The sequence below is a fragment of the Aythya fuligula genome, chromosome 1 (genome assembly GCF_009819795.1).
Source record: "Aythya fuligula isolate bAytFul2 chromosome 1, bAytFul2.pri, whole genome shotgun sequence".
Taxonomy (NCBI): Eukaryota; Metazoa; Chordata; class Aves; order Anseriformes; family Anatidae; genus Aythya; species Aythya fuligula.
Genome location: NC_045559.1, coordinates 44,454,135 through 44,481,761, shown reverse-complemented (window position 1 = coordinate 44,481,761; position 27,627 = coordinate 44,454,135). Strand labels below are relative to the sequence as shown.

The 27,627-nt window shown below is 47.4% G+C and overlaps 5 protein-coding genes across 5 annotated transcripts; 3 read left to right on the top strand and 2 right to left on the bottom strand.

Annotated features, from left to right (window-relative positions):
- The first annotated feature begins 1,320 nt into the window (after nt 1–1,320).
- Nucleotides 1,321–27,458, top strand: LOC116501955. The gene is made up of 6 exons (XM_032207617.1): nt 1,321–1,619; nt 8,272–8,296; nt 10,818–10,824; nt 14,420–14,431; nt 16,978–17,386; nt 26,966–27,458. The coding sequence occupies exons 1-6, from the start codon at nt 1,334–1,336 to the stop codon at nt 27,298–27,300; spliced, it is 1,074 nt and encodes a 357-aa protein (XP_032063508.1). The 5' UTR covers nt 1,321–1,333; the 3' UTR covers nt 27,301–27,458.
- LOC116502376 (histone H3-like) lies at nt 2,589–5,870 on the bottom strand. Its single transcript, XM_032208263.1, has 2 exons — nt 5,560–5,870; nt 2,589–3,139 (listed from the first exon to the last, which is right to left on the bottom strand). Exons 1-2 carry the CDS (start codon nt 5,855–5,857, stop codon nt 2,709–2,711), a joined length of 729 nt encoding a protein of 242 aa, XP_032064154.1. The 5' UTR covers nt 5,858–5,870; the 3' UTR covers nt 2,589–2,708.
- Nucleotides 4,077–4,613, top strand: LOC116502369 (histone H3). The gene has a single exon (XM_032208255.1). The coding sequence runs from the start codon at nt 4,083–4,085 to the stop codon at nt 4,491–4,493; it is 411 nt and encodes a 136-aa protein (XP_032064146.1). The 5' UTR covers nt 4,077–4,082; the 3' UTR covers nt 4,494–4,613.
- Nucleotides 14,490–15,150, bottom strand: LOC116502354 (histone H2A-IV). The gene has a single exon (XM_032208240.1). The coding sequence runs from the start codon at nt 15,108–15,110 to the stop codon at nt 14,721–14,723; it is 390 nt and encodes a 129-aa protein (XP_032064131.1). The 5' UTR covers nt 15,111–15,150; the 3' UTR covers nt 14,490–14,720.
- Nucleotides 15,441–15,911, top strand: LOC116502358 (histone H2B 8). Its single transcript, XM_032208244.1, has one exon. The coding sequence runs from the start codon at nt 15,465–15,467 to the stop codon at nt 15,843–15,845; it is 381 nt and encodes a 126-aa protein (XP_032064135.1). The 5' UTR covers nt 15,441–15,464; the 3' UTR covers nt 15,846–15,911.
- Nucleotides 27,459–27,627: the final 169 nt, after the last annotated feature.

Below are 27,627 nucleotides of genomic sequence, written 5' to 3'. Positions count from 1 at the left end.
CTGGTTTTGTCTCCACAACACATTTTGTTACAATGCTCTGAAAGAGAAAATTTAGTGTGACATTTCATAAACCTTCCTTATAACTTCAAAAGGACGCAGCATACCTTAGAACCACATTTAAGAAGCCTATTTTAAAGGATATCGATACTTATGACAGTTATTTTAGATGTTCAGACTGAAATATTAAACATGTGTTATATTTTGTATACATTGTCATCTATAGCTGCAAGTTTTCTATTTTTATTAGCTGTTGACTGTCACTATTGTCTAAAGACCTTATAGCTATTTAAAGATGAGAAAATTTCTACAATATTTCTAGAGCATTTCTGTACTGAAAAAGACATAAAATGACAGAAAAAGATAAAGAGGGAGGGAGAATTTATTCTCCATTTTCTGTGTTGAATAACATGTGAACACTTTACTTTTCTAAAAATGATTATGATGCAAATCATTAAAATCATGTACTCTTCCCTGTCAGTGCAGTTGCATAACTGCAGTTAGAAAAGATACTGTGCTTTCTGTTCAGAAAGTACAAACATGAAGAAAAAAAGCAGGGAACACTTGGCAGTATTATGTGTCGACAGTGTGTAGCTATCGATTTGGAAAGAGTATGAACATGAAAGTGAGCAAAGAGTGACACGTTCTTAAAAGATTTCGAAGCAATGTACATATTTCCATGGGTACATTAACTTCAAACACAAACCTGTTCCTTCACCAGCCCCACAGTCCCATAAAAGCAAACAAGTGCCGTGTTTCATCATACAGAGATGTGGCAAATAAAAGCAAACAACTCTCCGACACACAGGCACACGAGAACGCGAACGCACCCCCGTAACGAAACGTAGGAAGAGGCGACTCTCCCTAGGAAAGGATGAGGTTTCAACCCGAGAGCGCGGGCGCAGCTGCCCCCGGTCCGGGCCCTTTGTGTGAGCGCCGCGAAATGGCGGCGGGGCGCGGGCGGGGAGCGGCGCCGCCATTGGCTGGGATTTGGTGCAGGGCCGCGGCCGCGGGGCCCGGGTCCCCCAGCGGCTGCGGGGAAGGCGAGGCGGGCGCCGGGAGAACGGGCCGGGCCGAGAGGCGGACGGGTCCCGGTCCCCGCCGTGCCCGGGCCGGGCCGAGCTGAGCCGAGGCAGCAGCGGCGGGGCCGTCGCCTCCCGGGGCCGCCCCGCGGCGCCCGCCCCCTCTCGGAGGCGCCCCGGGGCGGAGGCGCGGAGGAGAGCCCGCCCCTGCCCTGCCCCGCCGCAGTCCTCAACCAGGTCGGACCGCCGGCAATATAGGGGAGCGCGGGCGGCCGTTCCCGCCACTCGCTGTTGGGGCAGAGCGCGGCGGCACCATGTCCGGCAGAGGCAAGGGCGGGAAGGGGCTCGGCAAGGGGGGCGCCAAGCGGCACCGCAAGGTGCTGCGCGACAACATCCAGGGCATCACCAAGCCGGCCATCCGGCGCCTGGCGCGGCGCGGCGGCGTCAAGCGCATCTCGGGGCTCATCTACGAGGAGACGCGCGGCGTGCTCAAGGTCTTCCTGGAGAACGTGATCCGCGACGCCGTCACCTACACCGAGCACGCCAAGCGCAAGACGGTCACGGCCATGGACGTGGTCTACGCCCTCAAGCGCCAGGGACGCACCCTCTACGGCTTCGGCGGCTAAACTCGTCGTAGGTTAGGACTCGCTTTTACCAAACACAAAGGCTCTTTTCAGAGCCACCCAAGCTTTCAAGAGAAGGGCGTTAATCACTGCTCACACGCGTATTGCTCGTAGTGTCGTGATGTACTTCACTGGGGAAAAAAAAGGCGGCTGGGTTGTCCCGTCTTGGTCCGGGATCGTCTCCCCCCCACCAACACCCCGGTCTTTATCTCTCCTTCCTTCTAAGCAGCAGGAAAGCTTGCACTCGAGGACGGGGGGGGGGGGGGGGGGGGGGGGGGGGGGGGGGGGGGGGGCTGCCCCTGCCCCTGCCGCTCTTGGACTCTCCTGCAAAGAATGCGCGGGGAGCGGCTGGAAGGCTTGACTCGCTCATGCGGTTCGCTGGGCTCGAGGAAAGAATCCCTCGGTTCCAGCTCCGGCCTCTGCCATTCTCCCCCAACAGCCGCTTCCCCTCTCCCAACGGTCCGACGTGGGGTGGGGGCGGGGGCGGAGAGGGAAGGGAAACCAGCGGTGCGGGGAACAAGCGCTATTGCGAGCCGCGTCTCTGCTACCGCCCTCGGAGCAGCAGCCTCAAGCGGGAGGCTCCTGAAATGGCGGGGCTCTGTTTCCTCCCGTCCGCTCCCTACGCGGGGATTTGGGGGGGGTGGAATAGCAGCAGCCACCATCGCTCGTGGCGCCCTAGGGACAAGGCAGGAAGGAAGCGGCACGCCCTCAGCGAAACCCGCTTCGCTTATTGCCCTCCTCCCGCTCGCTGCCCGAAAGGCTTCCTGCCGGCTCCCCGGGCTCGTCTCCCGCTATCCCCCTTCGTCCCGCCCCCCCCCTCCGGCAGTTTGAAATAAAGAACCAAGAAGATCCCCCCCACCACCACAACACACAAGGGGCGGGGGCCCGAACTAAACACAGCTTGCGGGCCGCATCCCTCCCAGCTCCTTCGTTTCCGACCGTCGCAAAAGAGCCCTTGCACGAATCATCGCGCGCCTGCCGCCGAAACGGAGATTCAGCTCTCTCTGGTGGCCGTGTGGTGGCTCTTAAAAGAGCCTTTGGGTTTGGTGGTCGAGGGGCAGCAGCCTCAGGCGCGCTCCCCGCGGATGCGGCGGGCGAGCTGGATGTCCTTGGGCATGATGGTGACGCGCTTGGCGTGGATGGCGCACAGGTTGGTGTCCTCGAAGAGCCCCACCAGGTAGGCCTCGCTCGCCTCCTGCAGCGCCATCACGGCCGAGCTCTGGAAGCGCAGATCGGTCTTGAAGTCCTGCGCGATCTCGCGCACCAGCCGCTGGAAGGGCAGCTTGCGGATCAGCAGCTCCGTCGACTTCTGGTAGCGGCGGATCTCGCGCAGCGCCACCGTGCCGGGCCGGTAGCGGTGCGGCTTCTTCACGCCGCCCGTGGCCGGCGCGCTCTTGCGGGCCGCCTTGGTGGCCAGCTGCTTGCGGGGCGCCTTCCCGCCCGTCGACTTACGCGCCGTCTGCTTCGTGCGCGCCATCCCCGATCTCAGAGGCTTTTCTTGGGAAAAGAAAGAACAAGGGCTGCCGGCTCTTATTTATAGGAGGTGTCCCCTCCTCCTCGCCTGAGATTGGCCGACAAAGCGATGCGTGTTATTGGTTGACTCGGAGCATTCCTCGATGCCTCACGGTGCGGTGAAGATATGCTCGGTCCATCCATTTCTAAAGGGAGTCGTTTGTACATTTTCAACCTCTATTTCCTTCCTAGAAAGAAGGACTTTTAAAAAAATCTTCCTTTTTTTAAATATTCATCTTTGTGCCTGTGTGTGAATCGTCGTTGTTGTGTATACTTTTGTACATGGAAAGAAAACAGGATGGATGTAGTACAAGAAAAGTGCACTGGCATAACAATCTTTATTGTTGAAATTCAAATAAAACGATCGGTTAGGAAAAAAATTCTTAGCTGTAACAACAAAACAGAAGCCAGTAAGATATTTATTACTTCAGTTTTGCAATGTAGAAATGAAAAAGCACTGATTTCCTGTCTTCTAAACGTGGAAAATAGTATGTATATATCTGCTTAAGGGCTTATAAAACATAAATATAGAGGAAAATAGCTTCAAATAAGTTAAAAAAAAATACACTCTGCTTTACTCTGAGGATATATTTACTGCTCTTCGGTAGCAGACTTCTTCCAAAGGTTAAACGGGGAACATCAGAATATTATTGAAATCTGAACGTGACCATTAACGTAGAGAAATAGTTAAAAGGAAATGTTTGTAGAAGAACGAAAGCCGAAAAGATCGAGCCTTGGATTTAACGATTAAAGAGATTATCCAGAACACAATGGGGTTAACGCGGGATTTTCAAAATGACCCAATGAGATCGGTGCTTTCCATCAGCCAATGGAGAGGAAGCGAGAGGTATAAAAGGGGGTCGGGCAGCGCCACAGCTCGCTGCTCGCCTTGTGCGGCTTTGTCAAGCTCCGAGGCGAACGCTGAGTGATGGCGCGCACGAAGCAGACGGCGCGTAAGTCGACGGGCGGGAAGGCGCCCCGCAAGCAGCTGGCCACCAAGGCGGCCCGCAAGAGCGCGCCGGCTACGGGCGGCGTGAAGAAGCCGCACCGCTACCGGCCCGGCACGGTGGCGCTGCGCGAGATCCGCCGCTACCAGAAGTCGACGGAGCTGCTGATCCGCAAGCTGCCCTTCCAGCGGCTGGTGCGCGAGATCGCGCAGGACTTCAAGACCGATCTGCGCTTCCAGAGCTCGGCCGTGATGGCGCTGCAGGAGGCGAGCGAGGCCTACCTGGTGGGGCTCTTCGAGGACACCAACCTGTGCGCCATCCACGCCAAGCGCGTCACCATCATGCCCAAGGACATCCAGCTCGCCCGCCGCATCCGCGGGGAGCGCGCCTGAGGCTGCTGCCCCTCGACCACCAAACCCAAAGGCTCTTTTAAGAGCCACCACACGGCCACCAGAGAGAGCTGAATCTCCGTTTCGGCGGCAGGCGCGCGATGATTCGTGCAAGGGCTCTTTTGCGACGGTCGGAAACGAAGGAGCTGGGAGGGATGCGGCCCGCAAGCTGTGTTTAGTTCGGGCCCCCGCCCCTTGTGTGTTGTGGTGGTGGGGGGGATCTTCTTGGTTCTTTATTTCAAACTGCCGGAGGGGGGGGGGCGGGACGAAGGGGGATAGCGGGAGACGAGCCCGGGGAGCCGGCAGGAAGCCTTTCGGGCAGCGAGCGGGAGGAGGGCAATAAGCGAAGCGGGTTTCGCTGAGGGCGTGCCGCTTCCTTCCTGCCTTGTCCCTAGGGCGCCACGAGCGATGGTGGCTGCTGCTATTCCACCCCCCCAAATCCCCGCGTAGGGAGCGGACGGGAGGAAACAGAGCCCCGCCATTTCAGGAGCCTCCCGCTTGAGGCTGCTGCTCCGAGGGCGGTAGCAGAGACGCGGCTCGCAATAGCGCTTGTTCCCCGCACCGCTGGTTTCCCTTCCCTCTCCGCCCCCGCCCCCACCCCACGTCGGACCGTTGGGAGAGGGGAAGCGGCTGTTGGGGGAGAATGGCAGAGGCCGGAGCTGGAACCGAGGGATTCTTTCCTCGAGCCCAGCGAACCGCATGAGCGAGTCAAGCCTTCCAGCCGCTCCCCGCGCATTCTTTGCAGGAGAGTCCAAGAGCGGCAGGGGCAGGGGCAGGGGCAGGGGCAGCCCCCCCCCCCCCCCCCCGTCCTCGAGTGCAAGCTTTCCTGCTGCTTAGAAGGAAGGAGAGATAAAGACCGGGGTGTTGGTGGGGGGGAGACGATCCCGGACCAAGACGGGACAACCCAGCCGCCTTTTTTTTCCCCAGTGAAGTACATCACGACACTACGAGCAATACGCGTGTGAGCAGTGATTAACGCCCTTCTCTTGAAAGCTTGGGTGGCTCTGAAAAGAGCCTTTGTGTTTGGTAAAAGCGAGTCCTAACCTACGACGAGTTTAGCCGCCGAAGCCGTAGAGGGTGCGTCCCTGGCGCTTGAGGGCGTAGACCACGTCCATGGCCGTGACCGTCTTGCGCTTGGCGTGCTCGGTGTAGGTGACGGCGTCGCGGATCACGTTCTCCAGGAAGACCTTGAGCACGCCGCGCGTCTCCTCGTAGATGAGCCCCGAGATGCGCTTGACGCCGCCGCGCCGCGCCAGGCGCCGGATGGCCGGCTTGGTGATGCCCTGGATGTTGTCGCGCAGCACCTTGCGGTGCCGCTTGGCGCCCCCCTTGCCGAGCCCCTTCCCGCCCTTGCCTCTGCCGGACATGGTGCCGCCGCGCTCTGCCCCAACAGCGAGTGGCGGGAACGGCCGCCCGCGCTCCCCTATATTGCCGGCGGTCCGACCTGGTTGAGGACTGCGGCGGGGCAGGGCAGGGGCGGGCTCTCCTCCGCGCCTCCGCCCCGGGGCGCCTCCGAGAGGGGGCGGGCGCCGCGGGGCGGCCCCGGGAGGCGACGGCCCCGCCGCTGCTGCCTCGGCTCAGCTCGGCCCGGCCCGGGCACGGCGGGGACCGGGACCCGTCCGCCTCTCGGCCCGGCCCGTTCTCCCGGCGCCCGCCTCGCCTTCCCCGCAGCCGCTGGGGGACCCGGGCCCCGCGGCCGCGGCCCTGCACCAAATCCCAGCCAATGGCGGCGCCGCTCCCCGCCCGCGCCCCGCCGCCATTTCGCGGCGCTCACACAAAGGGCCCGGACCGGGGGCAGCTGCGCCCGCGCTCTCGGGTTGAAACCTCATCCTTTCCTAGGGAGACTCCCTCAGGGGTCTCCCGTCAGTACGCGTCGGCCCCGGCCCCTTCTCCTGAGGGCAGGCGGTGCAGAGCCGCCGAGCCCCGGGTGCGCTCACATGCCGTGTGACTTTGGCCCTCTTTCTTCCTAATTATACTTACCGGGAATATACATTTCTGGGTATTCTCCTGTGTTCTTGAAAAATCATCGATTAACTTGTATTCCAGACGTTGAGAACATACCGTTTAATTCTTTCGAAGACTATTCTCTGTCATGCCTGGTTAGTTACAGTATTAAGGTCTTCATATATCCCACACTTGGGTATATAACTATATATTTACTGTATTTTTCTCTAAAAGGTCTCTACTATTATTATCTTGAACATAAACAGTTCATGTTTGGTTTTCATGTTAATTTAGTGACTCTTTTCCTTTCAGGTACTATATTAGTATTTCCTATTTTTTTGTCCTTTTACATTTCTTTTTCCCGAACTTAACCATATATTGGCCAACACTAGGCTTGTCAGTGTTTCTCACATTTTCCTGTTCTAGTGTAAGAGTACTATGAAAAGCAATGAAATTGTATCCATTTTTTTAAACCATGTAGCACAAGACTGAATGATTTTTTCTCACATCCCCTAGATTTTCTGGAGTCTTTCTTTTTGCACTTTCATAAAGTTTGAGAAATTATCAATGTTTCATAAAGTTTGAGAAATTATCAATGTTATTTTATATTATTAGTATCTTCCTTAATTAAGTTTAATCCGTTGTTGTGGTTTAACCCGGCTGGCAGCTAAACACCACACAGCAGTTCACTCACCCTCCCCCCTTCCTCTCTGGGATGGGGGAGAGAAACGGGAAAGTGAAGCCTGTGAGTTGAGATAAAGACAGTTTATTAAGACAGAAAAATAATAATAACAATAATGATGCTAATAGTACTACTACTACTAATGTGTATGAGACAAGTGATGCAGATTGCAATTGCTCACCACCTGCTGACCGATGCCCAGCCTGTCACCGAGCAGCCGCCCCCCACCCCTGGCTAGCCAACCCTATATCTTGTTCAGCATGATGCCCTATGGTGTGGAATACCCCTTTGGCCAGGTTGGGTCAGCTGGCTCTGTCCCCTCCCAGCTCTTGCTGCACTCCCAGCCTGCCCACTGGCATGACAGAGCGAGGAGCTGAAAAGCCCTTGGCTTGGTGTAAGCACTGCTCTGCAACAATTAAAACATCAGCATGTTATCAGCACTCTTCTCATCCTAATCTACAACATAGCACCCTACCAGCTACTAGGAGGAAAATTAATTCCGTCCTAACTGAAACCAGGACATCAGTAAATGGAGTATTAAACTTTCCTGGATGAATTAAATATCTCCTAATGTGACATATTGGTCTTGTATTCCACGCCCAGTGTTTACCCTTTACTCCTGGTGGTTCTTTTGTATGGAGTTTGGTACTCATAGACCCCAATAAGTTGTTATTAAGCTATGAACTAACTATTTGTCATTTTTATAGGTCAGCTTTCCCTGTTAGTCAGAACAGAACGGAGAGGGTAATTAGTTCTGTTCTCCTCTTCCTGATCAGGCAGCATCAGTTGGAAGAGGCTTTAGCTGTCTCTCAGACATGGCAAGGCAGACAGAGAAAACAGTTGGAACAGTCTGGGAGAGGGCAGGAAAGGAGAGAGAAAACAGCTCTGCTCCTGTATGTCATAGCAGATCATAGCACTCATCTTCCCCTCTGCATCTGCTCTCAATCACAGGTCTTGCCATTCCCACTAATACTTCTGACCTTCCCAAAAGACAACCAACACTTCAAGGAGAAGACTGGTGAAATAATGTGAATTTCAACATTTTTTTTCCCACTACTTTCTACTCTCCTTGGGGTGTTGAGGAAACGTGTTTAGTTGTTATAAAGGAGCTCACCCCACAAATATGGAACATTGAAGATGTCAGTCTCTGCTCAGGCCATCAACCTACACCTCTGCACAGGTCATCTTCCATGAAACTGAAGACAGGTCTGTAGTCAAAGTTGGTGGTTACCCATCAATATAAAGGAGAATCCTGCAGTTTGAGCCTTGTAGCTCAATATGCTTCTAAATTACAGATGGTCTGTCTTAGTTTTGGTCAGTTTAGCCCTCATTTCTGTTTTCCTTCAGGTAGACTAACCTGTTGGCCCTGACAGCTGGACTTACAGCTCCCTGTGGGTTTGCCTATCCAAGTGCAGAGCAGCAATTCTTTTCAGGTGTGAATTTGCCTCTGGGCTCTACCTGCATCTGCATGCTGAAGACCACCGCTGTGTTCAAAGTCATTTCCCTCTAGGTAGAAACTAGAACTGCTTGTGCAGTGAGGATCATGACATCTCCTATCCCAAGCCCAATGGGGTTCTTCTCTGACAGAGCTTTATAAGTCTTGCTAAAAAAAATAATCCTGTGCTGGCCTATCTTAATAATACTTTTTTTTTTTTTTTTTTTTTTTTTTTTTTTTTTTTTGTGCTAGCTTATTGCCATGGAAGTAACATGTAACCAGGAGGTAAAGGTGCAATAGGGAGGGACAGCATGCAACAATTTATTACCGCATTAACAAGTTTTGACATTAAAAAAAAAAAAGTATGCATGTGTTTATTACTGATGCATAAAAAAATCCTGTCACATCTGCAGACAATTAATGCATGGTTAAATAAATCATTTGTTCAATGCTCAGAAGCGCTAAAACAAAAATAATTTGAATGTCAAGAATCACTGGAAGAGTAACAGAGAGCAAAACAGAGCATACCATATCTTTGTACTATAGAAACATTTGATAAAATAGATGCACCTTAGTTAATTGTGTACATTTTTGTTTAAAATTAAATTAAAATATTTTTCTAAAGTGTAGTGGAATTGGAAAAGAAAGTTCTGGGAGATGTAATTAAGATGATTTAAGGGTCTGAAATGGCTTCCATACAAGGACCTACTTGAGACTAGGACAATTTCAGGACATAGACAACTATTGGGTGAAGATGGTTTTACTTATCTCCTTTACTGTTTATAACATAATTAGTTAAATCTGTCAGTTCAGTGAGGTCGATTTTAACATCTAAAGTTAGTTAAAAAGCAAAAAGTTACAGAGGCCCAAAGAGCTGTCTATGCACTGCAGGTTTCCTTGAACAAATGGACTCCCTGTCTCTCTAGTCTTTTTCCAAGGAAGGAAGAGCTGAATGTGGTGAGTGAAAAGTTGAGGATGGATCTCTCTCTCCCCTCTACAGAAATAAATTCTGAAGAATGCAGCTGTTTGCATAACTGTGAACACTTCCTGCTGGTTCCCACAGGCATTTCTGTGTTTCTCACACAAACCACGTGGGCAAGCAATGAGGAAAATGTTGCAGAGGAAAGCTGCAACATTTGTAGCAGGAGGGAAGGAGCTGGTTTTGGTTTGAAATCCTTCCCCATGTATCAAAGAGCAGTATCATTCATATGCAGAGTGCAGACTTTACCAGTCAAATTCTTAAGGAAGCGCCTTTCTTCCTACTATTTCTTAAAAGAAATGCCATCCAGAAAGGAAAAGATTTGTCCACCTTGGCCTGCTTAAGATGGTATGGTTGTTTTTGCACTAGTCAGACATCAGGTTTTCTAATACAGAACGACCATGGGGGAAAACGCTGTAACGACAGACTCCTTACAGAAGCAGTTTTTCAAGCAGATTGGAGCATTTTTTGCTCTGAGCTGCAGAACCAAAACAATATTTTGTAAGAGGGCAAGGTGATAACCCTGAGTGCTCCTTGGCTGTTTACGCAGAGCAGCAGCCACCATACAAAGAAAACGCGGTTTAAGTAAGACCAAAGCTCGATCCCAGAAACACGAGAGGCATTCAAAGCACGGGCTGCTTTTAACAGCTGCCTTCTGCTGCAAGGAAGGGGGCTGCCCCCCCACCCCCCTCCGCCCCCCACGCCCTTCGGCGCTTTCCTACCCCGCCGGGAGGTGACTGAGATGAGAACGAGCCGGGGAAGAGAGCGCCGGGGGGGCAAGGAACAGGAGGGGAGGGAGGGAGAGGAGAGAGGAGGAGAAAGAGGAGGAGGAGGGCGGGCAGCTCCTGCCCGGGCGGGATTGGACAGAAATTGCTGCAGCGCCGGGCTGGGGCCGCGCTCCAGGGGCAGGGGCCCCGCACCGCGACCCCCCCGCCCGGCTGTGCTACAGCGATCCTAGGGAGAACCTGCGACGATGCCGAGCGTACAGAGCGTTAGCTGCGTTTTATTACATCGATCCGCCTTTTGTGTTACTGTTGGATACACTCGGAGCGTTTATTTTTTACTACAAAGGCAGATTTTCTGCTGTGCTTGTGCAGCTACAAAGTAATTGGCTTTCAGACCCCAATCCTCCCATTCAGATTTCCTGAATTCAGAGGCACTGACTGAAATTACTACGTGAATGAAGTCACATGATTTCCTTTCGTGTTTACCAATCAGTCCTGTACCATATATCTCAGAGAAATTAATAACATCAATAACTTGTTTTCATCCCCTTTGCTGTCTAAGCAGATCGGTTTTCAAGGGCTCACAAACAGTAATGTATTGATGATATTATTCAGAATGTTTCTGCGTTACAGCAGAACTGAGAGATATTTCTACCTGATTATATCTTGATTTGCTATGTGCAGTTGCAGAAAGGTACTAAAGGAGTTAAATATTTGAGTGAAGAGGTTTGAGAGGAATCAATGAAAAATCTATGAGTATTTATGTTTTGTATCAACTGTCACATGGTCACAGCATTAAATAAGATTTACACAATTTCACGGACTTACCCTCAACAACATACAATTCATTCAATTATTTTTTGTTCGAATTGGGGGAATTCTCTAACTTGCCTACACACTTAGAAAATAGCATATCCCGAAGCAACATCTCCTCCTGAAAGGCAGGAAAACATAAATAAATAAAAATCACACCTTCCTCTAATGGAAAACTGTTTAGAAGCAAGGGAGCTTGGATTATATCTTTTTGCCATCCACAAAGATGTCATGTTACAGAGCAATCAAATACTGTCTTTAAGAAAAGCATGGATAAATCTTTCTGAAAGAAAGAATATTTGAGGATTTTTTTTCCATGCGCTACTGTCACTGTAGTAAAGTTAACCAAAATGTGAATTTTCTTTTATTCCTTTATAGTTTTCCTTATTTTTCTACATACTAGTAAATGTTTGTGCAACCAAGTATGGTTTCTTTTTTGATATCATTTTGCTTACTATCTTTATGGAAAAAATATCTATGAAATAACTACAGGGACCTATAAAGCAACTACAGGTTGAATAACACCCTTTGAGGCCGGGCTATCTGAGAAATGGCATCACCTATGCTATGCTATACATTCTTATGCTCTAAAGCATAAAGATATGCTTTGTATGGACTTAATAGTCAAAAGATTAGGTATGTCTGTGGCTGTTGTTTTTTTTTCCCCATGACTACCAATACCTGTGATGAATCATTCTTAAATAACAGGTTTCCTCTTTTATGTAGAAATACTTCCATACTTTAGGCTGGCTGAATAGCTGGTAAAGACATTTTGGGAGAGATCCAAATAAAATAGAAGTTCTGCATATTAAATTAAATTTTTATAAATAGCAATTTTTTTTTTTTTTTTTTTTTTTTTTTTTTTTGTCATTCCATACATAAATAGCTGTGCTCATCCACTTCTCTTTTCTAATTTAAAATATCCATGACTTTTATGGAACTATCGTACAAGGTTAAAAATTGTATTAATCTAAACCAAGCATGTTAACATGAGGCAGAAGAACATATTGCCTTTCCATTTTAAATACAGATTGCCAAGAAAAACAAGGAAGAGAAAGTATAGCTGGTAGTTGTACGAAAATATTCCAGTTATGTTTTAGCTGTAGAATAGGGGCATTTGGAATATATAGGTCAGAGTATGCCTTAAATAACTAATTAATAATTGTAAGATGCCATGATAGTGCTTTGGTGGCACATAAAAAAGAACATTAGTCATAAAGTGCTATGAAAGAAAGCCATGATATTTATTTACTCCACTGCAAGGTAGAAGCATGGGTGGTAAGGCAAATAACAAAATATTAGTTGGTGATTTATGACAACTAAGTGGAAATTTTTTTTTAGCAAATAGAACAGAAAAAAATCTATTTCGGACTACATTTCAACCAAGACAAATGTCATTTGAAAACATAATGTCAGAATACATGTGTTTTCAAAGGATGTTTCAAATATCTTTATGGAAAGATATCCTTCCTTCTTAAACTTCCAGGACAAGCAAAACAGAGGCTTTCTTGTCACGCACTTCAGCTTGAGCGTCGATTCTGAAAAGAGAGAAATGCTCCCTCCTCACACCGTGATTCCAAAGTAAAAATGAAATCTAGGAGGCCTCGGTTTCAAAACTGTTTCCCAAAAGGCCCAATCAGCACCTTCTACAAATTAATGCTCTCCTTCAAGTTAATCTTATCACTTCCCACCCCCCATACTAAGAATCTACCAGGAGGTTATTCTGTTTAACACAGTATATAAGAGAAACAGATATTATATTTAAAAAATCCGAAAGTTTTAAACCTAGTTCCAACCTCGAATTTATGCATAACTACAGTCCTGCAATTATTACGTTTTCAAAGTTCAACTTTTCAGGAGAACCACTTTAAAAGTAGGAGAAAAAATCACGAATCAAAACTGGGCATTGATTAAGTAATAACCGGTTAAAAACAACCGCGCAATTGTCATCATGTTTCCAAGCAACACTTCTGAGCCTCAGATTAACACATCGCCACAAGTGACCCGCTCCTCCTCCTCCTGAGGGAGGACGCTGAAAAGAATAGCATGCTGTTTTCCTCCTTGTCTTTCTCAAGAGCCGCTTTTAGAGAACACAAAAAAAACCTCCCCCAGGCCATACTCTGCCCAGCGGAGCCTCACGCAGAGCCTCCCACAGCTTCCGGACCTTGCATTCCAAGGCTGTCCTTCGGACAGCTTTATTTTCTTGCACATAAAACATTACTGAATAAAAAAAAACTATATATATAAATTGCTTTGCCTGTATCTGCCTGACAAAGCGGAACATGCAGGGTCCATTACAGTGGAAGAAAAAAAAAATATATATATATATATATAAAAATAAAAATATACATATATGTTCCGGAAAAACACAGAGTGGAGAGCCACAGCAAGGCAGAATCCGAATCCCCGAGGCGCGAACGGTGGGAGGCTCCTCCTTGCGGATACCAGCTTCTGGATGATTTCACTTGTTTATCTTCCTCCTCCAGTTTTAATCCTCTCTCTGAGTGCGTCCAAGACCGCGCCCACTGCCGTCAGGAAAGCGGTCAAGAGCCTTAAGTGAGTGCAGCTGCCAAGCCCCAACAGAAAGCAGTAGCAGCAAAGTATCTGGCCAAGGCAGCAAAAGGCCCAAAGCAGCCAAGGCAAGAAATGGCCCAAGAAGATGTAAGGATATCAGAAAAGAAAACTTGCAGATAAAACCAAGAGCACCTTTAACAGCTAGCCATGCTGTTGGAGGAAAAAGAAAAGAAAAGAAAAGAAAAGAAAAGAAAAGAAAAGAAAAGAAAAGAAAAGAAAAGAAAAGAAAAGAAAAGAAAAGAAAAGAAAAGAAAAGAAAAGAAAAGATTTCAGTTTAAGCCCAGACAGGTACATAACAATCCCCTATAGGAACTTATGCGGTGCAGGAAAGTACCCTTCAGTCTATTTTACTCATGATCCTCCATTACCTCCACTGCATTTCCAATATCATGTACTTGAACAGCCCCCCCGACCTTTAGAAGCTAAACCTGTGAGATAGCATCCTGGTGAGGAACTTACAGATCTGCCAGTGTTGCCTGAAAGCTCTAGTAGCAATACATGGCAAGTGTAAAATTCAGAAAGAAAACAAAACAAAAAAAAAGCAGGAAAGAAGAGGGGAAGGAAAAAAAAAAAAAAAAGCCAAGGGGAAGGACCCAGCGCAACCCGGGAGGCAGAGCGCCCCTTCCCGCCACGGGTTCGAAACTCGCGCGCTTCTCCCTGATTGGCCAGGCCCGGCCACGCCCCCTCCCGCCGCCGGGGGTCCGCGGGGCTTTTCCCCTCGGAAGCCGCGCGGTGCCCGGTGGGGCTGGGCTGGGTTTTGTCCTACGGCGTGTCCAGGGACGGAGCTTGGTGGTGGTCTTTTCGTGTCTCCCCCCCCCCCCCCCACACTTTATTGATTTTTAGCAATAATAGTAACTTCTTAGAGAATAAAATTGAAGGGACTTACAGAACAGAGCTGGTTCATTAAATATGGAGTTGCTGTTTAGGAGAACTCCCCCTAAATGCAAGTTTTCTGTTACATAAAACCTGTTTCCAAAGAAACAAGTGATCCCAGTACTTATACTTAGGTGTTCCTGCTCTTTTTAGGAAGATGTGGGTGGCTCTGAAAAGAGCCTTTGGGTTGTTTGTTGCTACGGTTTTACTTGGCCTTGGCCTTGTGACTGTCGGTCTTCTTGGGCAGCAGCACGGCCTGGATGTTGGGCAGCACCCCGCCCTGCGCGATGGTGACCTTGCCCAGCAGCTTGTTGAGCTCCTCGTCGTTGCGGATGGCCAGCTGCAGGTGGCGGGGGATGATGCGCGTCTTCTTGTTGTCGCGGGCCGCGTTGCCCGCCAGCTCCAGGATCTCGGCCGTCAGGTACTCCAGCACGGCCGCCAGGTACACCGGGGCGCCGGCGCCCACCCGCTCCGCGTAGTTGCCCTTGCGCAGCAGCCGGTGCACGCGGCCCACGGGGAACTGCAGCCCGGCCCGCGACGAGCGCGACTTGGCCTTGGCCCGCGCCTTCCCGCCCTGCTTCCCGCGGCCAGACATGTCTTCGGCTGAAGTTCGGAAATCGGCAAGGCCCGCAGAAGAGAGCAGGAAAGCGGCGAAATCCGGAGGAGTAAAGTAAAAGCTTCCACCCGGCCTTTTTATCCCTTCCTTCTGGGCTTCCGCGGCACTTGTGATTGGCGGAGGCTGCGATTGCAGAGTTGGCCAATGGGGGCACCGATGCGGCACAGGCCAATTGCGCGCCGGGAAAGGCTTTGACATCACCGAGCCGGAGCGTCCAATGGAAGAGAACAGCCCTGAGCCGCCTCATTTGCATACCGCCCCTATAAATAGAGGCGCCGCCGCTATTGTATTTACGTCGTTCCTGCGGTAGACAGGTAGTGACAGACCCCTGAAATGCCGGAACCAGCCAAGTCCGCTCCCGCGCCCAAGAAGGGCTCCAAGAAAGCCGTCACCAAGACCCAGAAGAAGGGTGACAAGAAGCGTAGAAAGACCAGGAAAGAGAGCTACTCGATCTACGTGTACAAGGTGCTGAAGCAGGTGCACCCCGACACGGGCATCTCGTCCAAGGCCATGGGCATCATGAACTCCTTCGTGAACGACATCTTCGAGCGCATCGCCGGCGAGGCGTCGCGCCTGGCGCACTACAACAAGCGCTCGACCATCACGTCGCGGGAGATCCAGACGGCCGTGCGGCTGCTGCTGCCCGGCGAGCTGGCCAAGCACGCCGTGTCCGAGGGCACCAAGGCGGTCACCAAGTACACCAGCTCCAAGTAGAGCGCCGCGGATCCTGTTTTTAACCCAAAGGCTCTTTTCAGAGCCACCCACCTTTTCAGTAAAAGAGTGGTTCACACTTGTTCGTTTCGGTGAGTTGCACTGGTATTTAGTATTAGCTTTGTCTTCCAGATTAGGATGTTCCGATTAATAGGGGGGAAAAAATAATTTTTCGCTTGTGAGGAGAAAATGAGATTTTTAGTGGTGGATTTTTATATGACGTAAGTGGGCTCTTGCAAGGACAGATACATAAAGACTGAAAAACAAGTTCTAAGCGATTAAATATTCATCTTGTCTTCTCATTAGGGCATTTATTTCAACTTTGGATTTTGGTAGTCCTAGAGATACACACGGTTTTCTCTGTCCCTCCGGTATGAAATAAACCATTTCTAATAACGTGCCGCCGTCCCCTTTAAGCATCAGCTGCTCTTCCCAGGCGACTTGGCCGAACGCCACCGAGCGGGTTGTTTACTTAGGGTACTCCATGGGGATTATGCCGCATATGCGCGACCTTCGGCAAGGCAACACTGTTTCATGGGGGTTACCGAGCCACACAGAGCTGAAGATACAAAGTACAGAGAGAAAAGTATCATTTTAACGAGCCTCGGGGATACCCCAAGTGCGTGGCGCAGATCGCTTTCCCGTCACTATAATAAAATGAAAGAAACGCTGGGGAAAAAAGGGGATCATCATCGCCTGAAATTAACAGGGAACGATAGAAGTAAACAGCAGGTCACGCCCGAGGAAAGTAACCAAGAGAGCGAGCGCGCTGTATCGAAGTGGGGGTCGCGCAGGATGCGTCGGGGGGGCGTAACGCGGGGGCTGGGAACCGGGCTGTGCGGGACGGGGGCGGCGATGACCGCGCCTGGGTCAAACCGGCCGTGGGGTGAGGGGCGGCCGGGGCCGGGGCCGGGGCCGGGGCCGGGGCCGGGGCCGCGCAAGGGGGGCTGCGGGCGGGGAGCGGCCGTTACCTCCCCCCGCAGCGCGGGATTTTCAAACGCCCGCCGCAGACCAATGGAATGTGCGCCATCCCGCCAGCCAATCACAGCGCGGACGGGTCTATAAATAGCGGGTCCTGCAGCCGCATTCTCCCAAGCCCCTCGTCCTTCAGTGCCGGGAGGCTGCTCCGGGGGAGATGGCGCGCACGAAGCAGACGGCGCGTAAGTCGACGGGCGGGAAGGCGCCCCGCAAGCAGCTGGCCACCAAGGCGGCCCGCAAGAGCGCGCCGGCCACGGGCGGCGTGAAGAAGCCGCACCGCTACCGGCCCGGCACGGTGGCGCTGCGCGAGATCCGCCGCTACCAGAAGTCGACGGAGCTGCTGATCCGCAAGCTGCCCTTCCAGCGGCTGGTGCGCGAGATCGCGCAGGACTTCAAGACCGACCTGCGCTTCCAGAGCTCGGCCGTGATGGCGCTGCAGGAGGCGAGCGAGGCCTACCTGGTGGGGCTCTTCGAGGACACCAACCTGTGCGCCATCCACGCCAAGCGCGTCACCATCATGCCCAAGGACATCCAGCTCGCCCGCCGCATCCGCGGGGAGCGTGCTTAAGTTTCCAACAAAAGGATCTTTGACTATCGAAAACCCAAAGGCTCTTTTAAGAGCCACCACATGGCCATTAAAAAGAGCTGTAAACTCTTCATGTTGTATAATAGAAGATGCGCTTTCCTGCATCTTTTGTAATTTTTCAGGGGCCAAAGCACATTTCTTACGAGGTAAGTGCCAAACAATGTAAGCTACGTTTTTTTTCGGGTTGAGGACATTAAACCAGTTTGGATTAATTCCTGCTGTGATTGTTACTCGACAAATCTCCATTAATGGGGAACGCTTCTTTTCATAGGTTTTGTCAGTCAAGTTGAGGTATTAATGAAAAAGTTCTTTTCGCGGGCTTTGTCAGGCTGAAAGTGAAACTAGTTGTTTTACTGTCTGCTCTTAAAAACAATCACGAATGCATTAATGCAACTCTATTTACAGTTCTGTTTTCTTTGATTAGTAACAATGAATTGTGAGGTTAGTATATTTTAAATACCCCTTCTTACACAGCAAATACTATTTTCTTCTTGTAGTACCACTAACAGTTAATCCGTAATAGTAAGTGTTTCCCTTTCCAAATGCTTTTTCTCTTTAAATCTTTTATTTCTGAAGTGAGAACGTTTTCTTTCCCGCCCTTTAATGGTGGGTGTTCTGTCAGCAATTTTCTCAGTTCTTTATCACTCTGCTCTGAACATCTCTATCACGAGTGACATTGGTCTCCGGCCCTTCTCAGCACATAATTTTTCTGAGATAAGTGTAATGTTTCCCTGCAGAGCTGGGTGTAGGGCAGTGGGAACCTAGGGTTGGGCAACTTTGGAAAACATTGCCCCCTGTTTTGGGTAACTTTTCCAAATTTAACCTAAAACGTTTAGAAAAATGTCTGCTCTGAGATGCACTTGTGGCATCATTCATGATTCTGGCTCTGAATGCTTAGGGATGTGTATCTGGATCAATTTTCTCCCGGGAATGTTTAGGTTCCCCCAAAATCTTTGCTGCACCCAGTACACACTGTTTTTCCCATGGACTACTAGTGATTCATAACTTGATACTGTGTCCAGAATATCATTACATGCAGACTCTCAGCCACCTGTTGTATTCAGTGGCTCTTGTAGACCTTCCAGGAAAATGATATTTCTCCCTGACTGTTGCGCTCACCTGTACAAACTCTTGTCCTCCTACTCAATAGATTTGGACTTAGCACCTAAAAAGATATTTCCAGATCTTTTTCTGGATTTCCATGGTGTTTTATTTATTTTTCAATGCAGTAGGCCCTTTATGTAATTCAGGGAGCTTTCTGCTCCATTCCAGTAGGAAATCTAAGTCTCAGTTTTGCAATGCGACGCTTGAACGGATGTATCTGTAAGAGGCAGTTGGATTGAGTTCAATTCAGCTTTCTCTTAAGCGGATAAACAAGAAAACAGGGAGAATTGCTTAGAGGAAATAAATATTTTTTGAAGCCTTGTACTGTAAGATTCCCAGGCTCTTTTTATTTATTGCTAGCTTTTATTCTCAGGAAATATTCCTTTCTCTGTATCACGGACTTGGACTCTGCAGCAAAATCTGACCAATCAAATTCCATGATGCACCATTTTGTTTCCCTTGCTTTTTTCTTGCATTCAGCCATTTTCTATACTCACTCTTGGCGCACTAAAGCAGGGGGTGGGGGGGGGAAATGGATCTCAGAAGAGTGCTTTGGGAAGTAAGATAATCAGTGATTTTAATTGATTTCCCTCCCCCGCCCTTACTTTATGGCATAAGACTTGTCTATTTTGGAAATTTTTTTTTTTTTAGTAGATAATTGCTGATGTGAGTTTAGAAATTTTAGTGAAATGTAATTCATTTCCTGTTACTGCCTGTTATACCAAAAGAAGGGATCTATTTACCTGTCTGTCAAAATATATTTAGCATAAACTCAGTGATAAGATTAAACTGTAAACTAATGCCCATTTTTACTATGTACTGGGTATTGACCATCTTATGTAAGCCAGTATTGAAAATAGTTACATTTTGGTAGCAATTTGGGTGAAAATGCTGAATATTTTTACATGCTCATGAAATAAACTATTTTGAGAAGAAAAGGCGATGGGCCTTATGGATTTTAAGTTTTGTCAGTTTTCTTCTATTATTATTAAAAGACCATGGACTTTTAATAAATATAGTATTACTTTCTCTCCTATTGTGAGAGCTACCTGTATAAACGATAATAAATGCTAACACATGATCTGTTGAGAAGGAAGCAAAAGTGCAAGTGTTTGCAGGAAAGGTGAGCTCATTTGAACTGTGAATTGTAATGCTTGATCCTGAAGAAGTTTTGAGATAAACTATAGAAAGACAATCTGTCATAGCTTGTTCCAGAGGATGAGACTAGCAATGGATTTTGAATTCAGTTGGTTGCAGCTGGTTGTAGTGGTGATATGGCAAGCCACAGTAGACTGACTAGCTTATGAAATAGGCTTTGCTCTTCCCTCCTTACATAATTTCTGCCTGGAATTCTATGAGTTTGCATATGATATTAAATCCTTTAACTATGACAGTAACCACAAAATAACAAATCATATCTGGATAGAAAAGAGGTTTCTTTCATAATATATGAATAAGAACTAGTAATGGGAATACTTATGTATTTTTGACCAGAGATATATTAGTTTAGGGATTTATAGAATTCTATCAAAACTCAAAACCTGAATACCAGTCTGATACATAATAAATCTGGTAAGAAGTTTGCCTTCAAGCACAGCAGCAACACAAAGCAACGTAGATTTTGCTATAGATTTTTTTTTTTTTACTTTAGCATTTGCACAGTACTAAGTCACACACAGGTAACTTAATGCTGAAATTTCTTAAATTGAAGGGAACTTTTCTGTGAGTTTTTTAGGAGAGGGCTGGAGATAACAAATGCTGCCAGGTAGAAGCTGGCTGTGTGCAGAGGACTGGCTTGCAAACTGCTGCTGCTTTGCACTCTGTTGGTTAGCATGTAAAGTGCTTTTGCATGCGGCTTTAGTTGCTCAGTGAGATATGAGCCGGACTGTTTCTGGTTGCTCTTCCACCCACTGAGAGTGATCCACAACTTTTTATTGGCACAGTTTGGATTAAATCATTGCTTGGATGAATCAGTCCAATGGTTAAGATAAACCATAACCACTGAGATCCTGGTGAAATTAATCCTCATTTATCAGAAATGTATAGAAGAAGGACTGATCAAAATACCTTTCTCAAACCAAAATATATGAATCAGCTCTACCTCAGACATTTATTAGTTCAGAAAAAGATCTAAGCAGAAGCTTTCTCCATATGAAAAAATGAGATAAAGCTTTCATTTGCATTGACCATTGTAATGTAAAATCTATGTGGAGGTGGTATGGTAGTGTTCCTGCAAGCCAGTAGGGGAAGATAAAGCCTATCGTTCTCTTCACTTGCAAATCCCTCTTAAGGGCTTCCTCACATAAATGGGTCATTTATTTTTTTTGTTTCCAGTCTTCAGTAACTATGAAGAGTGAAGCTCTGCCAGCCAGGGCAGTTCTGCCTTGCTGCATCTTCCCTTCTCTCTTCTCTCTGGCTTTAAAGTTATGCTGTCTCTTCAGCTGAGCATAAGCATATTCAGTGTTGTAGATGTACAAATGTTGAGGTGCAGAGCAAACATTTGCTGTATTTCCATATTATTCATACATTAAACTCTAGGAAGTACTATTTCCCAGTTACTAGGAAGCTATAGTAAAATGAGAAGCTGTTACCGAAGGCATAATGACTAATAACAAAGAAAACCTACTAATGGAACACAGTACATAAATCAATACAGTAAAAAAAAAAAAATTTGATCGGAGCAGCTGGAAGCTGAGAATTGTAAGCTTAATGTGATAATTTGGCTTTGAAAACTAATTTCTTCTAACTACCAAGTAGTTCTATTAGTGTTTTGAAACTATATGAAAAATAGACACTGCCCTGGAAGTTCTGTACACAGTTCGAGTACTGTGTTCAGTTTTGGGCCCCTCGCTACAAGAAGGACATTGAGGTGCTTGAGCGGGTGCAGAGAAGGGCGACGAAGCTGGTGAGGGGCCTGGAGAACAAGTCCTACGAGGAGCGGCTGAGGGAGCTGGGCTTGTTCAGCCTGGAGAAGAGGAGGCTCAGGGGCGACCTTATCGCTCTCTATGGGTACCTCAAGGGAGGCTGTAGCGAGGTGGGGGTTGGTCTGTTCTCCCACGTGCCTGGTGACAGGACGAGGGGGAATGGGCTTAAGTTGAGCCAGGGGAGTTTTAGGTTAGATGTTAGGAAGAACTTCTTCACTGAAAGGGTTGTGAGGCACTGGAACAGGCTGCCCAGGGAAGTGGTGGAGTCACCATCCCTGGAAGTCTTTAAAAGACGTTTAGATGTAGAGCTTAGGGATATGGTTTAGTGGGGACTGTTAGCGTTAGGTCAGAGGTTGGACTCGATGACCTTGAGGTCTCTTCCAACCTAGAAAATTCTGTGATTCTGTGATTCTAAAATTAGTTCTAACAAGCATTTCTGTGCTTTTCAAAAGGTTAGGACAATATACCACAGTGTAAATACAAATAACTGTGCTTGTAAGCAGTCCCCTTTAGAACCCTCTTGGTAATGTGAAAGTTAAAAGATGAGACATTTTTTGCCTCTTTAATCTCATTTATCCTGGCACAGCTGTTTTTCCAAGGACCACACTGGCAGAGTCCTTAAGCAACCCTCTTTCAGTGTGAGAGAAAACTCTTGACTTCCATGCAGGAATGTCCTGGGTGATGCTGCAGGGCTAGGATGGAGCAGCACTTTTACATGGGGTGCACTTCACCATTCAGCAGCTGCTGAGCTTTGGAACCGTATGTTTTCTTGGGGAAAAGCAGTGGCCTTCCAAACTCCTGTGAGTACTGACACAACATTAATAGCTGAAATAAGATGTGAAAGAATTCACATTTTCTCAGAGATGTGAAAAAAATACATATTCCAAGAACTCTGAAAATAGCGTGCGTGTTAGCACCAGATTGAGCAGAAAAGAAGCTATAAGCACAGTAGTCAATTGCACCAATAGAGTAGATAATCAAGATACCAAAATATCTGCTTGTAGCTTCTCTGGGACATCCAGGCTGCTAGAACAAAGCACAGCATAAAACAAGGGATGGACTACAAAGCAATTGGGAGATAACAGGAAGATAACAATCTGTCTCAGAGCAATAAGGCTTTCAGCTGTTGGTCAGTGAGTAAATTTTAACATTGACAGAGGTGTTATATGGCAGAAAGAGGAAAGAACAGAACCTCGGGTAGCTTCTCAGCTGCACAAGAAGTGCACTCAGACACCAGCCCTGCTGCAGTGAGGGCAAGACCTGCCCCTCCTGGGACCCATTGAGGGCACATTGCTAGCATTCCTGGTCCTGCCTGTCCCTGCAAGCAAACCTGCCCTGCCCACTTGGAAACTTGCTTGGTGTTTGGAGTGTCTGTGTGTTTTAAGGTGTGTGAGTGAGATCACTTCTTTTAAAATAAGATTACCTTCCCTTCTTTCTATGTTCTTGCACTGTGTTTTGCAACAACACAGTGTTGGGTGCTTTTCCTTCTTTTTTTTTTTTTTTTTTTTTTTTTTTTTTTTCTCATTTCATAACATTGTTTAAAAATTAATAACAGATGTAGAACTATCCATCACTTTTCAGTGACAGTATATGGCTTCAGCTACAGAACTGTCTTGGAGACTTGTATACCCACGAATTGTGTCAAGTTGCTAGCATGGAAATGGAGGGTATTAAGAATGTGTCTGTCTTGGCCTGATCACCCCATGTTTATACATCAGCAATGATGGTACCGTGCTGTGCTAAGTCCTCTGTGCTAAACACACTGATGCACATGTAGAGATGAAGTACAGTCAAAATATTCACAAAGCTGTTCAAGTCTGCTCTATATCCTTTTCAACTGCTTCTTTACACTTATCCTGATCCATCACTCTACATCTCTAAAGACCTTTCTGACATTTCTTTGTATACCTGCCCTATTATGAATATTTGAGATGGTTACAGACATCTTCGTGCTGTACCTCCACTTTTGCATGTTGTCCCAAGCACACTGATCCAGCAAAGCTATTAAAAATTCGGGCCTGCACTAGCTTCAACCTGTGAGGCTACTAAGGAAGTAATTGTTCCAGAGGGCATGAGAGAGAATTTTCAGTTTTCAGATTTTAAACAAAAAATGTATTCCCAAGGTGTGCTACCACAGGGATGCAGAGTATAAGACATAGTATAAGAAGTGTGATGGAATAGAGAAGGATTTTTTTCAGTGCAACAGCCTTTCAGGAAGGGTCACTAATCAGATGCAAGCCTTTCAGTGCATGTCAGACACATGCAATAAGCCAAGTGATGTACCTTTTTAGAATGAACTCAGAATACTGATACTCTGTGAGAAGATAAGATCCACAGTGTACCTGTGCCATGTTTGGTGTTAAAATCATTGTTACATGAAGATTAGAGGAATTCTGAGCAAAGAACAATGCTATCCACAAATTGAGTTAGTTATATAGTGTCTGAAATGTTTAAGAAAGCTTTTTTTCTTTTTCCCTTCCCGTTATCAATATATGCTGCTTGTTGAAATGCTATTTTCCTTCATTGTGCGAGTTTTTATCTATCCATCAGTTCTTCTGAGAGGGACACAGAATTTTTGTTCTGTTTATAATGAAAAGCCACATTTCCAGAAAATAAATGATGCTCATTTACCTGTATTTGGACCCTTCCAGTTTCAGGAGAGAAAAGTCTAAGAGAGTTGATGATACAGGTACCAAAGAAAATGATTGGGATATCAGTGTTTTATTCTCTGAGGGTACTTTGATAATCTCTATGTAGGACAATACAGTACAGAAATTTCAGTAGATAAAGTACCACCCCAACTCTGCATGGAACAACTGATGTTTTTAATAGCCTGCATTACTGTCAGGCCAGATCTTGCTGTTTCACTGGTTATTTAGGCAGATGAGTGCAGTTTGTGATGTCCTAGCTGCAAAGCAAGTGCAGCCTTCATAGAAATAAAATGAACAGCCAGCTTAATGCGAAGTAGTCAATACTGATTACATGCTGTAAGGACATGAGACACATATTATACATTTTTAGATATCTGTAATATATGTAGATATTCTGGAATATTTATTCTTTGCACAAACAAAGTTCTTAAGGCTACAAAATTTCTGAGGCTGTATGACCCTGGAAAAAAAATGGCATTGAGGCCACAAAAGAGAAATTTGAGAATACATTGCATTTTGAGGCCTACAGCACTTACATTTGCTGATACTTTGTATTCTAAAGACACACACGCACACCTTTTCTTTCTCTTTTGTTCTTTTTCTCTCTCTCATTTCTTTTTCTTTCTCTCTTTCTTATATTCTTATTTATATTATTTATTCCTATATTATTTTCTTATATTCTTTATTCTTTCTTATATTCTTTTAAAGTGTATTATAAATAACATTTAATGGATACTAAAATTAACTGGTAAAGTACAGGTAAAGTGGACCTCACCCAGCTTCCCCGAGACCCTCATAGAGCTCCTCTAGGTGTTTGTTGTTGCAGAGGAGGTCATTTTGCATCCTGTCTCCTCCCTGGAATAAGTTTCCATAATTGCTTCATGTATCCATCACTCCTATAGACATCTTCATAGAGTGTTCTGACATGGGTTGTTCAGTTGCTGTTGGTTTTGCTTGGTAAATATAAGAGGCTTATGCAGTGCATTACTGTCTGACCTGATGCTGACTCCAATGTGTGAAAGAATCTATCCCTTCATGTTAAGATTCATCATTTTATACATGGGAATCAAATAGAAAGCTGACTGGTGGTGTGTCTAAGATGACAAATAAGCTGGAAAGCCAGCAGGATCTTTTATCAAGAAAATAATTTCAAAAGGTCTATGACATTTCCCTGAAAGCTGTAGCCACAATTCTTAGTCAGACATTTATCTAAATGATAGCATTGATTACATTAATGGATTTACACAATTTCAGAAAAGGCATCTGAAGAATCTTGAACCACATTTTGTCTGGTGAAACAAGAAATGGAAAAAGAAATAAAAGCTAACAACAAAGGTATAAAAAACAACAAAACCAAACAGAAACAAAAGCACAACAGTGTTTTTTGTCTCTGTGTTTAGAAAAGGTAAAAGAGAATGAGAGAATTTTTTTCTTCTTTCTCGCTTTTGGCACCTGTGCTGAGTTCACTTTTCTGGGAATGCAGGAGGAGTGGGAATGGGAAAGAAACAGATAAATTTGTTAGCACAGAAATGTGGAACCTATTATGATTAATAAATAAGAAAGGTTCAGGATTGTGTTGTGGTTTCCACTGAACATTTCCCATTTTCCAAATAATAATACTAGACGGTGATCATTAAAGAAGTCTCAAAATATGAAGACTGAATGCCAATAATAAGGAAAAATAGATGACACAAGAACAAAAAACACAGAAAACATTTTGTATTGTTCACACTTTTTGAAAACATATTTATTTCATTATTGCTCTTTAAATCACAAAAATATTTACTAGCGCAGTAGTAAAAATTTTTGAAAATCTGTGCTGCTAAAAACAAAAAAGAAAACCCCAGCTACACCCAAAATGCTTCCCTTGCCCCGCACAAATGTTATCTCAGTGGAAATTAGATGAATGTTTTCTGTGTCAGGAAGTAAAGTGTACTAGTATGTATAAATCTACCCTAACCCATAAAAGTAAAATTTGAACAGAGTCCTCTTGTTAACCATTGAAAAAATAAGTTGCTTTACTGTTTTAATTGACATATATTTAACAAGAAGATAAACCAAGGATTAGAGCAACACTATTATAAATACTCTGTTTTCCCTTAAATATTAAAGAGCTGAGCAAGCACGGGTATGTGCGTGTGTGCACTGGAGAAAAAACCTAAGGCGTTCTTGTCCACATGAAGGAAATGCTATGGAACATTCTAAAAGGAAAAAGCTATTTCATGAGGGTTAAGCAGTTCCGTCCCACCAAACGCGGCACTCAATGACAGGAAGAAGCTGGAAGTCGGATAGGGAAAGGCGGGCAGAGATTATTTCGGTGTGTCTGAGAAAGGCCTGCAGCAACCGGGCACGGATTTCTGTGTTTCGAAAGTATCGCCCGGGGCGGCCAACGCAGAACAGAACCGGGGGAGGCGGGCGGGGGATGGGGGCGGGGCGGCGGCGCCGCGCAGGGCCCGGGATTGGCCGGATTTTGCCGCAGACCCCCGGGCAGGGACGGGCCGCGCCGGGGAGCCCCGGGGCTGCTGCGGACACGACCCCGCGCGGGGGCACGGCCGGGACCGGGAGGGACCGAGCCCGGCGGGAGCCCGAGCGGGGGCAGCGCGCGGGGAGCGCCGAGCGCGGGGAGCGCAGGGCGGGAGCCCCCGAGCGGGCGAGGCCGCGGCTGAGGGCGAGGCCCGGGGCGGGCGGAAAGCGGCCGAACGCGCGGCTCGGCTGCCGGCCCGCGGGAGGGAAAGGGAGCGGAGGGGAGGGGAGAGGAAGGGAAGGGGAGCCAGGGCGGAGCCTGCGGGGCTGCCCCGCCCCCTCGGCGCCCGCCGCAGTTCTCAACCAGGTCGGACCCCGCCACTTAAACTGCGCCTCGGCGGGGCTGGCGGCGCGCAGTGTGGTCTGCGGGCGGTGCGAGCATGTCCGGCAGAGGCAAGGGCGGGAAGGGGCTCGGCAAGGGGGGCGCCAAGCGGCACCGCAAGGTGCTGCGCGACAACATCCAGGGCATCACCAAGCCGGCCATCCGGCGCCTGGCGCGGCGCGGCGGCGTCAAGCGCATCTCGGGGCTCATCTACGAGGAGACGCGCGGCGTGCTCAAGGTCTTCCTGGAGAACGTGATCCGCGACGCCGTCACCTACACCGAGCACGCCAAGCGCAAGACGGTCACGGCCATGGACGTGGTCTACGCCCTCAAGCGCCAGGGACGCACCCTCTACGGCTTCGGCGGCTAAGCTCCCTTCTCAGACCGTGCACTGTTAAACACAAAGGCTCTTTTCAGAGCCACCCACAAAACTCACCACGAGAGCTGTTAATTACTGCCTTCATTTAGGGCAAGTCACTACGCTTATAACATTCAAAAAATAATAGTTCTTTACAAACATAAGTAATATGTTTATAAACAGTCCCAGAAAACACGTACAGTTCAAATGTTATAGCATGCACGATGTGCGCATTGAGTTCCAATATTACATTTCGTTAGTAAAATCGCAGTACATATTTCGCTACATTTTCAAATTTTTGATTTAAAACTACTGACATCAACGTAACGGGAAATCTAT

What these genes read in the sequence shown, in the direction of transcription:
- LOC116501955 (XM_032207617.1), top strand. Translation starts at nt 1,334, where the DNA reads ATGTCCGGCAGAGGCAAGGGCGGGAAGGGGCTCGGCAAGGGGGGCGCC. An exon ending in CGCCCTCAAGCGCCAGGGAC is followed by an intron (nt 1,620 to 8,271) that starts GCACCCTCTACG and finishes GTCTCTGCTCAG; the next exon opens with GCCATCAACCTACACCTCTG. An exon ending in CATCCGCGGGGAGCGTGCTT is followed by an intron (nt 17,387 to 26,965) that starts AAGTTTCCAACA and finishes GGCGGCGCGCAG; the next exon opens with TGTGGTCTGCGGGCGGTGCG.
- LOC116502369 (XM_032208255.1), top strand. Translation starts at nt 4,083, where the DNA reads ATGGCGCGCACGAAGCAGACGGCGCGTAAGTCGACGGGCGGGAAGGCG.
- LOC116502376 (XM_032208263.1), bottom strand. Translation starts at nt 5,857, where the DNA reads ATGTCCGGCAGAGGCAAGGGCGGGAAGGGGCTCGGCAAGGGGGGCGCC. An exon ending in CCAGGGACGCACCCTCTACG is followed by an intron (nt 3,140 to 5,559) that starts GCTTCGGCGGCT and finishes TCTTTTCCCAAG; the next exon opens with AAAAGCCTCTGAGATCGGGG.
- LOC116502354 (XM_032208240.1), bottom strand. Translation starts at nt 15,110, where the DNA reads ATGTCTGGCCGCGGGAAGCAGGGCGGGAAGGCGCGGGCCAAGGCCAAG.
- LOC116502358 (XM_032208244.1), top strand. Translation starts at nt 15,465, where the DNA reads ATGCCGGAACCAGCCAAGTCCGCTCCCGCGCCCAAGAAGGGCTCCAAG.